At 36.7% G+C, this 13,988-nt stretch overlaps 1 protein-coding gene across 1 annotated transcript; it reads left to right on the top strand.

The window, feature by feature from the left end:
• The first annotated feature begins 569 nt into the window (after window positions 1-569).
• On the top strand, window positions 570-4,583 carry LOC103403089 (protein terminal ear1). The gene is made up of 5 exons (XM_008341912.4): window positions 570-1,601; window positions 1,778-2,450; window positions 2,544-2,687; window positions 3,419-3,560; window positions 3,761-4,583. The coding sequence occupies exons 1-5, from the start codon at window positions 872-874 to the stop codon at window positions 4,088-4,090; spliced, it is 2,019 nt and encodes a 672-aa protein (XP_008340134.1). The 5' UTR covers window positions 570-871; the 3' UTR covers window positions 4,091-4,583.
• Window positions 4,584-13,988: the final 9,405 nt, after the last annotated feature.

The following is a 13,988-nucleotide window of genomic DNA, read 5'->3' as shown; positions in this document are numbered from 1 at the left end:
TATTTTACTACTCTCAAGTATCGAAATTTTTTTTTTTTAAAGGTTGCAAAGTGCGAATTTCACGATATTTAAGAGTAGTAAAGTGAGATGAGTGGGCCGATAATCTATCATGTCATCAGTTAACGAAAGTATCAAAATAGCAAAAAAATCAAACTTTAAATACGCAAGTGAAATGAAAAAAATGTAAGATTTTAGTAAAACTTGAGGTAATAAAATAGAAATTACCCAAAATTAAATGAAATTGACCAGCTGAATTTTTTGGACCGAGTCCAAGTACGTCTTCTGGAAATCCCTCTGTTGTGTCACAGCTTATTTACTTGTACCTTTCCCACCGTAGGCTCCCATCCCCTTCGATGGCGCATCATCGCACACTCCATTCGTCCTGTCATCCACGTGTACGGCCCGCGTTCATTCTAATCCTTTACCGGGACTCAATTACCCCATCACCCCCAACGAATTAACTCTGTCCCACGGTAAAATACTAAAATCTGTTTAGGGCGGGGCAGTATGGTAATTGAAAGGTGTGTGTAGATGGATAAAAGTACATTTTTAGCCACTTTGGTATGAAAAGGAAAGTAGTGGAAAAGGAAAAAAGGCAAGCCCAAGGCCATCTGTGATCTGTCCTCTGCCTGCTTTTCTTTCTACTATAGCTACCCGGACTTAAAATCTCAGTACCATTTTCCAGAGAGAGACAGAGAGAAAGAGGAGGGAGAGAGAGAGAGAGAGAGATGTACTATTACTATTACTCGGGAAGATAAGCATGGAATTTGACCAGAGGAGCAGATACCCAACTCATATCTCCCAGTCTTTATTCACCGGAAAACCACTCCTCTCCTTACTTCCTTAGTGGTTTTCCGGCACCATCCACCGCATGGCAGATACCGGCTCTCTACGTTTTCCGGGAAATCTGGACCCCGGAGCCCAGGAGTTCAGACCCAGTAACCCAAATCGGCACCCCAACCAAATACCCATTTTTGGGCCTCCTCCGCCGCTGCCACAACTCCTACCACTTTCTCCGTCTCCCCACCAGGTTTACTATCCCTACCCACCACCGCCAATCAGCGAAGTTGTCCCGTACGCGCCGTTCTCCGCACCGGCCACATACGTTAGCGCGGCGGCTACTGTATGCGCACCGTTGCCGCCTCCGACAGCGGCGGCGACGAGGGCAGTGCTTTTGAGCGGAGTGCCGAGTGACGTCAGCGAGGGGACTGTGAGGAGGGAGATGGAGGGGTTCGGGGAGGTGAGGTGGGTGCAGATGGACAGGGCGTGCGACGGGATCGTGACCGTCCACTTCTACGATCTCAGGCATGCAGAGAGGGCGTTGCGCGAGATTCGGCAGCAGCACATGCAGCTGGAAGACAGGATTCGCAACCACTACGCCGCCTTGTCGTTCGCGACGGCTACATCAGCTCCGCCACTTTCTATTTTCCCGCTTCCGTTTCCTCCTGGTCGCGGGCTCATCGCCGGGCAGGCCGTGTGGGCCCAGTGCGTCATTCCGGCCTTGAAAGCCGTCCCGGACGGCCACAACCAGGGCACAATCGTCATTTTCAATTTGGACCCGGCCGTCACCTCCTCTTTGAAAGATATATTCCAAGCTTTTGGTAACATTCCCATCATTAATTTGTATTTTCTCGTCTTTATTTTTTCGGATATTTGTTGGGATAATTAAGGGGTAGGTCTCATGGGTCTTTGTCCTACGCTTTTCATGACCAATGGGAGCACATGGGACCTGGATTTTATTTCAATTTTGTTGGGTTTAATTATGTAATTTTATCAGGTGCTGTAAAGGAATTGAGAGAGACGCCCTCGAAAAAGCACCAAAAGTTCATCGAGTTCTTCGACGTCAGAGACGCAGCGAGAGCTCTCGAGGAGATGAACGGCAAAGAAATCAACGGAAAATCAGTTGTCATTGAATTTAGTCGGCCTGGCGGTCACAGTAGGAAATACTTGAATGCGGCGGCTCACACTGCCCCCACTCTACTCTCGCCTCGCAATGCCATTGGACCACCGCAGCCGGCGGAATTGGCTGTAAAATTCTCTAGACGCTCCAACAGTTTTAGCTTGGCGACGCCGCCGCCTCGTTTGTGTACATCCTCATCACAAGTGCAGTTTTCGTCGAGTAGGAATAATAATAGATCAAATAATTCTAGCAGCAGCAAGGGAATAGTAATTAGCAGAAACAATGTTGAATCTAAAATGGCGGGTTTGAATTTGGATGGAATTCAAGAGAAGAGGTGTTCTTCTTCGAAGAAGATGAGTTGCGAGAACTCGGAGAGCCTGCAGGCCATTCTAACGAGGCCGAAGCAGCCGAGGAGCAGTAGGGGGAAGAAGGGAAGACAAGCGAAGAAGTTCGATTCAAAATTTTTAATAAAAGAAGAAGCTATATCCGAATCCACCAGCGGAGAAACCAGAACCACCGTCATGATCAAGAACATACCCAATAAGTACAGGTACCGTATCAAAATTTGAAGTGCAATTCATAATTTTTTTTGTTGTGTCAATGTTGGAATCGTTGATTTGGTGGTGGTGGTGGATTGTGGCAGTCAGAAGCTGCTGTTGAACATGCTGGACAACCACTGTATTCACTTCAACGAGCAGATTATTAGCGACGGCGATCATGGTGGTGGTGATGATGAAAAGCAGCCCTTCTCCTCCTACGATTTCGTTTATCTTCCCATTGATTTCAAGTATTTTCATTTTCCTATCCTTTTCTTTTAATCTATTTATTGTTATTATTTGCATTTCTATATATATATATATATATAAAAAAAAAGGGGATCGGCTACAATAAAATGGAAAAATATAAAGTAATTCTACATTTACCACGTTTGTACCACTTACAAACAGAAATAGAGTCCACATGCGTTGGGTGGGTTTATCTCTATTAGCGATGGTACAAATGTGGTTAGAGTAGCGATTTTGTAAGTTTAAATTTCTGAAACGATCAATATACAAGTTTGTCTATAGATTTCGATTGACAAGTCGTGGTTATTTCATATTCATCATTTCATTCATTGAGTTTTATAAGTTAATTGCCGGTTATATTAGTTAATTGTATAATAAGTTAGGTATAAAAATACTAAGCGAAATACACACGATACAATTGGTTACAAAGCGAAATGCACACGATACAATTGGTTATAAAGCGAGATGCACACACGATACAATGTCGGAAATACACAAGGTTGATATGTTACGTGCTTAGGGTGTTATGTGTTATTAGCTTGTAATATGTAGTAAATATTTTCGTGTAGAACGCCTTGAATAGGTTTGGATAATAACACGCGGTTATATTCACACCACGAATCTTTATACGTGTATCTCCATTTACTTATCTTTTTTGTACACATTTCTAATATATCGAATTCGTGCGTTGAGATCTTATGTGAGTGGTGTTATTTGTTTGTGGGAAACACAGTAACAAGTGCAATGTGGGATATGGATTCGTGAACATGACATCCCCGGAGGCAACATGGAGGCTGTACAAGGCATTTCACCATCAACATTGGGAAGTCTTCAATTCCAGGAAAATATGCGAAGTCACATACGCTCGAGTTCAGGTACCTACTAATTAATTTAATCATCATTGTTTGTTAATTTTTTTATTTTTATTTTTTAAAGAAGGGTAACTTGTGGTAAATTACGATTATTCATTTATTCCGGAAGTTGGAAAGACTTAATTTTAACATTGTTTGTTAATTAAATAAATATATTAAAGGATTAATAATTTTAATGAAATACGGATTAATATTGGATGAAGGGATTGGAGGCGTTGAAGGAGCATTTCAAGAACTCGAAGTTCCCGTGCGAGATGGAGCACTACCTGCCAGTGGTGTTTTCCCCGCCTCGGGACGGGAAGCAACTGACCGAACCACTTCCCATTGTTGGCGTTGGCGCCCAGAATAATAATAAAACGCACTCCTCCACCACCACTTCCTCCTCCTGCAGCTCCTCCATTTCTCATCTGCTCCCGCCACCTCACCATCACGATATTGATTACGACGCGCCTCTGTCCGCGTGTGATACGGACGAGGACAGCAACCGGAACGCCGGCATCATGGCGGACGATGATGACGAACGATGCCGCTAGACAACTACCATCTCCTTACCTAACAAGGAAGAAGTCAAACGGCTTACCACAAGCGACCTCCACCGCCGTGTTGTATCAGTCTCGTCAGTCTGCAGCAGTATATATCGAACCTCATTGATAGATGTGATGGCTACCCGCCGCTGCTCCTCTAGGTCTTAGCTTCTGCTCCCGACCACCACTCTCCGCGAGTTATCGTTGAGCTCCGAGCCTGCCCGCCCTACCTCTACTTATAAAGTCATAGCCGATCTCTCTCTCTCTCTCTCTCCCTCCCTCTCCATCTCCCCCTTCCCTTTTCCTGTCATTCTCATCAGGTTTAGCAGCTGACTTGACCTGTGCCCGTCATTTCCATTAAATAGTAATTACTCTCTCTCTTGTTTTTTGTTTTTTTGTTTTTGGTTCTTTGAAGTTTGACCAGTGAAGTTTGTACCACCAAAAATGTAAGGCCTAATGTTTATTTCTTAATTTTCTATATGCAGTAGTAATTTTAGTGTAATTTCTTCTTTCTTCTCCATTTATTGTTGAACAATATTTGACTACTCAATTATGAGTAGGAACTTACTCAAAAATTTTCAAAATTTTTTTTGTTAATTTATAAAAGTTAGTGTTTATAATTAGAATCATTCATATTATAAATTATTATATATATAGCTTTTAAAATAAATCAATTAAAATTAAAATCGTTTAATCATTAAACTATTTAAAAACTAATGAACGGTAATAGTAAAAGCATTATGAACCGTATATACGTTTGCTAAAAGATTGATTCAACGATTTTAGTTTTAATTTAATTTTTACAAAGATGATCTTTACAATGTAATTTATAGTATGAACGGTTTTAATCATAAACACAAAACTCTGCGATTAAAACACTAAGAATTTTAAGTAAGAGTTTCAACTCATCATTGAATAGTCAAGTATTGTTCTTTATTGTTTTGTTAATTTAGAAGATTTAATGTATATTCTTTCTTCTTATGCTACAGAATTTATAATTGTTCAAAAAAAAAAAAACATTCAAGTGGTTTGAAGATTTATAATTGTCCGTAACTTTTCATGCTCTTGTTATGTGTGTGTTATATACATGTACATGTACATATATATATATATAGTAGCTAGTTTATTTTAGGAGAGTTTTAACGAAAAGTTTGCAGTACTGTTAACTTTAACGAAAAATCTTTTTTTTTACACTAAAAAGTCAAACCTGATATTATTTACTTTATCCTTTATTTTATTCTTATCATTAAAACCCAAAGTTTTCAAGTTATTTTCATTAGTTTTCTTTTATTTTAGTCTAACTGTTTAAACGTCAGTGTATCCGATACATCAGTTTTGACATTGTTCTTAAAGTTCACGCCAAGTTATCTTGTTGGTCAATCTTTAAGCATTTGAAAATTAATAAATGATGATTAGACAGACCTAGACGCCATCTTAGTTTGTATAGACCTACTTATTTCACTACTATAACTTAGACAGAAAATAAATAAATACATATTTTTATTTTATTTTTTCAAGAAATTATAAGAGACTTGTTAGATACTTGGATGAACACTAATTATATGTTTGTTCACCATTTTTTCAAAATGTTTTATTACTTTATAATCTATGTTTCATTTTATTTTGCATATAATTATGTATTTATAAGTAAAAGTAGGCATTTATTTTTTTGTAAAACTTCATTTTTATTGCTTTAGGATTAGGGCGAAGGTATTATTATTATTATTATTATTATTGTTGTTGGTTCGTTCGTTGTTTCCATAATAAGAAGATTTGAGAAGAAAGAAATAGTACTTTCAGGGATAAAAGTTAAACGATGGGGTTGATAACATTGACGATCGAGTCTGTGACTGTCCTGCGGAACCCAGGAGTATGCATGCATGTCTGGAAGTTTAAAGGGCAAAGATAGAGAAAACGCAGAGATTACATGTCTTACTGCAAATAATTAATCACTGAATCCAACCAGTATCACAACCCTAAAGTGTAAAGAACGACTTCATACATTATTACATTGTAACGTTTTGTGTTAATAATATAAAAATATTTAATATTATCATGTAATTCTTCTCCTAAAGTGTTTGAACAAAGCAACTAACTTTTGCTACATATATAGTTTACAAAGGTACGCTGCTGAGTCCCTCTTTTGCCATCGCCTGTGGAGTTTGGCTCGGTTATCCGCGCACAGAGGGAGAGGGAGAGAGAGAGAGAGAGAGGGGCTTGCGCGTGAAGTTGGTGACAGGTAATTCGAATCAGATGATAGGAAAGTTGGGTGATATGGCAATATATTTAGGTTTTTTTAGCCAAAATGGTTCTGAGTTCTTAAGATTGAAAATCAACATAAATTGTCCCTGAGATTGTACACCATCTATTATTTTGATCATTCCGTTAAAAACTCTGTTAAGTGTCCCGGAGCTCTTTGACAAAAGTTTGGTCAATTTTCAAAGCTTCGTAACTCATTCGTTTCTTAACCAAATTCGACCTATAATATATCAAAATGAAGATACGAAAGTGTAGAATACGATTATACCTATTTGGAAGCCCAATGGTTGACGGAGATAACTGGAAAATGGCTTGGAATGTGACTGGTCCGGGGAAAAAACTAGAAAACTCGTCGGAACTGAGTAAACTTTAAACGTTCATAACTTCTTCAATACTTAACGAAATCGAGTGATTCAAAAATGAAAATCGTATTTCTTGACGAGACAAAGAGAATGGTCTTTCTTGATGGCTAAATCATTGTGGTGTGGCCAGAAAACAGCTCGAAAGTGGCTGTCTTGGTTTTTAGTTAGCTATTTTCGAGCCATTTTCCGGCCAAACCACGACGAATTAGCCATTGAGAAATTCACCATTCTCTTCGTCCCGTTGAGAAGTATGATTTTCGTTTTTGAATCACTCGAATTCGTTGAGTATTGAAGAAGTTATGAACGTTTAAAATTTACCTAGTTTCCAGAGAGTTTTACAATTTTCCCACGGACTAGTCACATTTCAGGCTATTTTCCAGCCATCTCCAGTAACCATTGGGCTTCTAAATGGTATAATCTTATTCTACACTTTCCTATCTTCATTTTGAAATATTATGGGTCGAATTTGGTTAATAAACGATTTGGGTTACGAAACTTTGAAAATTATCCAAACTTTCGGCCAAGAGCTCCGGGACACTTAACGGATTGACTAAAATAATAGATAGTGGACAATCTGATGGATAATTTCTATTGATTTTTAATCTCAACGATCAAATTGATGTCTTATGCAAATTTCAGACCATTTTTGATAAAAAGCCATATATTTAAGTGGCTGTAGAGCCTTTTTCCCTCGATGATCCGTACCAGTTAGGGTTGCAGAGTGCCAGCCCCTCCTAACCCTAATGCCCTTCACTTTATCATTTCTATCTCGTCCACGTCATTGCCGTACCGAAAGCTAGCCTTTCAAGAAAATTTTCAAGTGTACTCTAGTTGCATAATAGTAACCTGCACAATGAACTATAAAAATTAGTTTCAATGGACTAATTTTGATCTTTTTTTTCCTCTTCATACACAATGATTTATTTATTTAGACCGTATTCAGAAGATAATATTCTATGCCTCTCGCATATATTTTTGCTAATATGGGCTTCTCTTCACCAACTTTATGATGAAATGATTCCCTCCGTTTGCGTCTTGTACTGCTTTATTTTTAAACTATGCTGACTTTCCTGATTATCGCTTCACAAATTAATTTGCATGTCGGCATACAAGTTTGACTCACTTTCTTGTTTTTTTATATTCACCTTGTGATGTTGCTTAATTTGTTTTGCAGGTTTAGACTGTTGGTTTTAGAGGAGTTAGGTTTCATGTCCTCCCTCTCTTTTCCTTGTATTTTAATTGTTTGTGTTTCTAGAATGGTAAAGTTTATATCCCCCTTTTATTTTTTCATTTTTTAATCCATTTTTCTTGTATTATGAGGAGTTAAGTTTATATTCTCCCTAACTAGATGTAACTTCTTTTTCAATATCAATAAAATTTCATTCGTATTGTCTATGTTTTATCAACTAAACAAAAAAAACAAAAGAAAACAAAACTATTAAAAATTAGTTAAATATGAAATTACTTAGTAACATATTATTAAGTTAAACAATGAAACTCTGATAATGTTAGTTGAATACTTAAATAGTTAAAATTTAGTTAATTTTTTTGAAAAATTGATCTATAAAAGACGAACTGAAAAATAGGCCGTTTTGAATATTATACACTACTGCAGAATAAATAGAAGAATAGAAAATTTACGAGGAGAAGGTCTGAGTTAGAATTACAGTAGCATCCCTCCAATCCACATGCATTCTCTAGAAGCACACCCATCGGACCATTAGACATTTCTCCTCCCCTGCCCTGTCTTAACTTTCCACAGTTCTTTCTGCACTTGCAGGGTAGGCTATGGATACCGAGATCCTCTCTAAATACTAAGGGTGTGTTTGATATTCTACTTGAATTCAATTTTTTAAATTTAAAAATAATTTTCAAGTTTTAAGTTTTGAATACTTATTTGATAGGACTATTTAAAAAAATTGAACTCAAAATTAACTTAAAAATATAGTTTATTCTCTAAAAACATAAAAAGTAAAATTTTAAAGTTTTTAAATTTAACTTCACTCATTTCTTTTTTCTCTCTCATTCTCACTCCAAATCTATCTATCTCTCTTTTCTTCTTTATCTCTCTTTTTTTATAACCTTTTTTTATCTATTCTCCAATATGCTTTCTTCATTCTCACTTCTCTTTCTTTTTATCTTGTCCGATCATCTTTCTTTTTTGTCTTTCTTTCAATGATCGATTACGTTCTTCCCTCCTCTCTCCTCTTTCTCCCTCTCATGCGGCTTTCTCTTTTTAGATTTCTTTATCTAGTTTAAATTGATAAATAATAAAAAAATTTAAATAAAATAGAGAACTTTAACGAAAAGCACCCGGTACTGTTCACTTTAACGAAAAACCGCATTTTTACACTAAAAAGTCAATCCTGATACTATTCACTTTACCCTTTATTTTGTACTTATCATTAAAACTCAAATTTTTTCAAATTTTTTTCATTAATTTTCCTAATAAAATACTGAACATGCACTAATATTCTGAGCTCAAAAATTTTAGAAGAAAGAATTTTGAACCGTTTGAGTTTTAATGGATGAACTAATAAAAATCGTGAAATTAAGAGGACCCATTTAACGTCACGTCTTGTATTGTGGGCCACTTGTTAATTGTCCGGCTCCTGCCAAGGCTGCCATGCTCTTTTCTTTAAATGATGCTCTGGGGATTTGACACGTGGAGCCCCTGATGCTCCCCACGTCCCCGTTTGAACAATGAATCCGATTGTATATACAGTAGAGTGGTACTCGAGGGCATATGTGGTGGCGGATTGTGTAAATCTCTCTGTGCCTTTGGGCCCAACTCAACCTCGTATTGTTTGCGTCAACATGCTGACACTTTTGACCGATTCCCTCACTCAACCGCGCAAGACAAATTTATACAACAGTAGCACCACTAATACTATCGTGCCTTGCATACTTTTACCATCATTGTTTTTTTTTGTTTTTTTGGAAAAACATCATGCCAAAACATGGTGAAACATTTATTGCAACAACACAAACTTACAACCAAGGTCCAAAATAGATACACAAAGCAAAATGGGGCCAACTAAACACACACCAAACCAAGCCCGACCAAAAGTTGGAACCGAAGAAATCAGAAAACTAAAAACACTGCTACAACCCCCACTGCAACCACTGCCGCAACCAACGCTGCCACAACAGTGCTAGTCGATCCACCTAAAGCCCATCTCCCAACCGAGCCACGCCTCAGTAAACCCAGCAACCAATTCCAATCTTCAGTCCAAATACAACCACAAATCACTACGAACCTGCAACAAAGATAAAGAAGCGCTTGGAAATCCACGAGCAACACTGCCAACCAAGGTAGTCAGCAAAGAGAAGGTGGGGGTGTTTGCAACACACAACCCAGTGCATGCACCAAATCAGAGCACACCGACTCAACAAGCCGCATCTCGCGGAGAAACTTGACCAAAGATCAGAAATTAGAGGAAGGAGGAGGAGAGACAGCAGTGGGAGGAGAAGAGGGTAAATCAAACTAGGAAGTAGGGGAAAAAAGCATCGGAGGGGAGAAGAGAGGGAGACCAAAGCAAAAACATAAGAGCACCCATCGATCCCAGCCGCAGCCAGGATCGGTGGTAACAAACTGGAACACGATGGAGAAACACTCACACGAAAGGGTGAGAATTGCCCTCAAACAGAAGGAAGGTCTCTCACGGGGAGCTCAAATCGAAGAGAATTAACTTACATAACATGAGAATATAGAAGTGCGATAGGCATAAAGACGTTGTCCCGAGCAATTAAGGTTTTTTTATTTTTATTTTTATGAAACTGTGGGTTATACCAATTAAATTATTACTTTTTAATTCTAATATAAAAAAAATGCTAGTGAAAACAAAAGCGTCACTGGAAATAAAAAAAGAGATCTTTTTATATCAATATCGTCGAAAGAAAAAAAATCTGTTGAATCAGAAAACCGAAATCAAGGAGAAAAAGAATTCACAGGCCAAGTAGATCTTAAATCAACTCTTTCAAACCAAGAAAAAGATGTTGAAGAAGATTATACGGGATCGAACATGAAAAAACATAGAAATAAAAAGCAATACAAGATCAATACAAAAGCGGAGTTTGATTTCTTCCTAAAAAGATATTTGTATTTTTAATTGAGATGGGATGATTCTTTAAATAAAAAAATAATAAACAACATCAACGCATACAATTCCGTTTTTGTCTAAATTGCGGAGTAAATGGGCTTCTAGATGTGGTATTTCGTTAGTGATTCTTCAGGGTCATTGCTTGTCACATGAGTTTGAATTTCATATTTCCATATATGAAAAGAAGTATAAATATCTACATATACCAGACGCTCACTAATGAATATTGCAGTTTCAGAATTGTAACCTTACCATGGCATATATGCTATTAATACGTTTTTTCCCAAAGCAACTTCGCCGCCAACCGTAGCAGCACCATCTGCTAAAATGCACCTTGGATTGGTAGTTCTTTAGGTTATCTCATATAGCACAACACAATTCTAGTAAATGATTGCGTATATACAAAACTGATAAGCATATATCTTTATTGGGCTAATTTTGGAATTTGGTTTTGTTATTTATAGTAAGGGTAAATCGTTAAAATGATCTCTGAGATTTGCATAACTCATCACTTTGGTCCTTGAGATTCCAAATTGATAAAAGTGGTCCATGAGATTGTTCACCATCCATCATTTTAGTCATTCCGTTAAAAACTCCGTTAAGTGTCCCGATGCTCTTGGTCGAACGTTTGGGCAATTTTCAAAGCTTTGTAACTCAATCGTTTCTTAACCAAATTCGACCCATAATATATCAAAATGAAGATAGGAAAGTGTAGAATAAGATTATACCTATTTTAGAGCCCAACGGTTGCCGGAGATGGCTGGAAAATAGCCTCAGAGTTGACTGGTCCTGTGAAAACTTAAAAACTCGCCGAAAACTAGGTAAACTTTAAACGTTCATAACTTCTTCAATACTCAACGAAATCAAGTGGTTCAAAAACGAAAATCATAATTCTTGATGACATAAAGATAATGGTACCTTTTTCGATGGCTAACTAGCTGTGGTTTGGCCGAAAAACGGCTCGAAAGTGGCTAACCCCAAGACCAAGATAGCCACTTTTTAGCAGTTTTCCGGCCAAATCACGGCGAGTTATCCATCGAAAAAGGTACCATTATCTTCGTCTCATCGAGAAGTATGATTTTCATTTTTGAATCACTTGATTTCGTTGAGTATTGAAGAAGTTATGAACGTTTAAAGTTTACCCAGATTCCGGCAAGTTTTCAAGTTTTCACTCGGACCAGTCTACTTTGAGGCTATTTTCTGGAAATCTTCGGCAGCCATTGGGTTTCGAAATAGGTATAATCTTATTCTACACTTTCCTATCTTCATTTTGATATATTATGTGTCGAATGTGGTTAAAAATGATTGAGTTACGAAATTTTGAAAATTGCCCAAACTTCCGGCCAAGAGCTCCGGGACACTTAACGGAGTTTTTAATGGAAGGACCAAAATGATGGATGGTGGACAATCTCAGGGACCACTTTTATCGATTTGGAATCTCAGAGACCAAAGTGATGAATTATGCAAATCTCAGAGACTATTTTGGCGACTTACCCTTATAGTAATTGTTAAGATTAAGGCTTATTAATTGAAATGTCGTCGGAAATGTCATTTAGTCTCAATATATCTTTTGAAATTGATTTTCTCTCACTTTACCTTCTGAAATTGGCATTTTTAACTATTTTGGTCTCACTTTACCTTTCCGTTGAAGAAATGTTAAATTCAAGAGTATTTTAGACAATTCACTTTTTGCACATCTATTTACCTCAAACCTACATAATAAAACAATTTCGACTCCATTTTTGACAACTCTAATTCAACCCATGAGTTTTAGGCATTTTAAAAAATAAATTATTCAATCAATAGAAAATTTTCTGGATACAAAATCATTATATCAACCAAAATAAAGGTTACAATTTTATTCCTAGATATTTCATTTAGGCATCCATATACTGGCTCAATGGAAACTTGCACATGAAAAATACTCATTACAACATAAAGGAGACATGATCAGCCTATTCCAAGATATCTTTCTAATCAAAATTGACCTAACAAGAAGTTTCACCAATAAGAATATGAACCGAGTTCAATTGCACAAATATTAATCCCCAAAAAAAACCATTAAGATATCATGTCCAAAATACTTCCTATGCAAGCCCCAAAACCAAAAAAAAGCATCTAAAGCAAATGTGCACAGTTTACAACCAAAAGTTTCACATTGTTGAGTCACATGTTCCTATTGGTGATAAATTAATTACAATTTATTTCAAGAGATTTGTAAATAGTGAAATTTCCAAAATACCCTTGAATTTAATGTTTCTTTAACAAATATGTTGAAGTGAGACAAAAAAAGTTGAAAAATGTCAATTTTAGGGGGTAAAGTGAGACTAAATGACAATTTTAAGGGCATTTCAATTAATAAGCCTAAGATTAATTGTTGGAATTATTTTGACCGGGAACACGGAAAAAACCAATAGATGGCCGAAGATGTGGTGGGTGGAGCATAGTCCAATGAAATTAGAGAATTTTCAGTGTCTCTAGAATACGGCATAAATGACATGTTATTATATTAGTGGAGGGATAAAAAAAACTTCACTCAACTTATAAATAAGGGTAAATTGCAGTTTGACCCCCTAAACTATTACTCCAGTTAAAATTGACTCTCTAAACTATTTTTTTGGTAAATTAACCTCCTGAACTATTTAAAATCAGCCAATTAATCTCTTACCGTTAGATTCCGTCCACTATTCTATCAGATTCAAGGGAAAAATAGTATTTTCATCATCAATTCTTACTTGTTAGTTATACCTACTAATAAAATAATGACATGTGGACACAAAATAATTCAAAACTTATAGCATAATAGGAAACATAAAGAAACGAAATGTTTAAGTAATGGACCATTTCACATTGTCATTACATATTATTATGTGTCCACATGTCATAATTGTATTGATGGTTATAAGTGATATGTAAGAATTGATGATAAAAAGACTAATTTGTTCTTGAATTTGGTAGAATAATGGACGGAATCTAACAACAAGAGGTTAATTGGCATATTTCAAATTGTTCAGGAGGTTAATTAAATAGTTCAGATGGTCAGTTTCAAATGGAGTAAAAGTTGAAGAAGTCAAATAACAATTTACTTTATAAATAATGTATAGCATATTGCCGTGTTCCAAATGCATTGAAAAATCTTGAAAGCGGTGGCGTGCTTGCGGGTATCTGTGAGTCCTTTTGAGC

This window comes from Malus domestica, chromosome 16, assembly GCF_042453785.1.
Source record: "Malus domestica chromosome 16, GDT2T_hap1".
Taxonomy (NCBI): Eukaryota; Viridiplantae; Streptophyta; class Magnoliopsida; order Rosales; family Rosaceae; genus Malus; species Malus domestica.
This window is presented reverse-complemented; position numbering and strand designations above follow the sequence as displayed.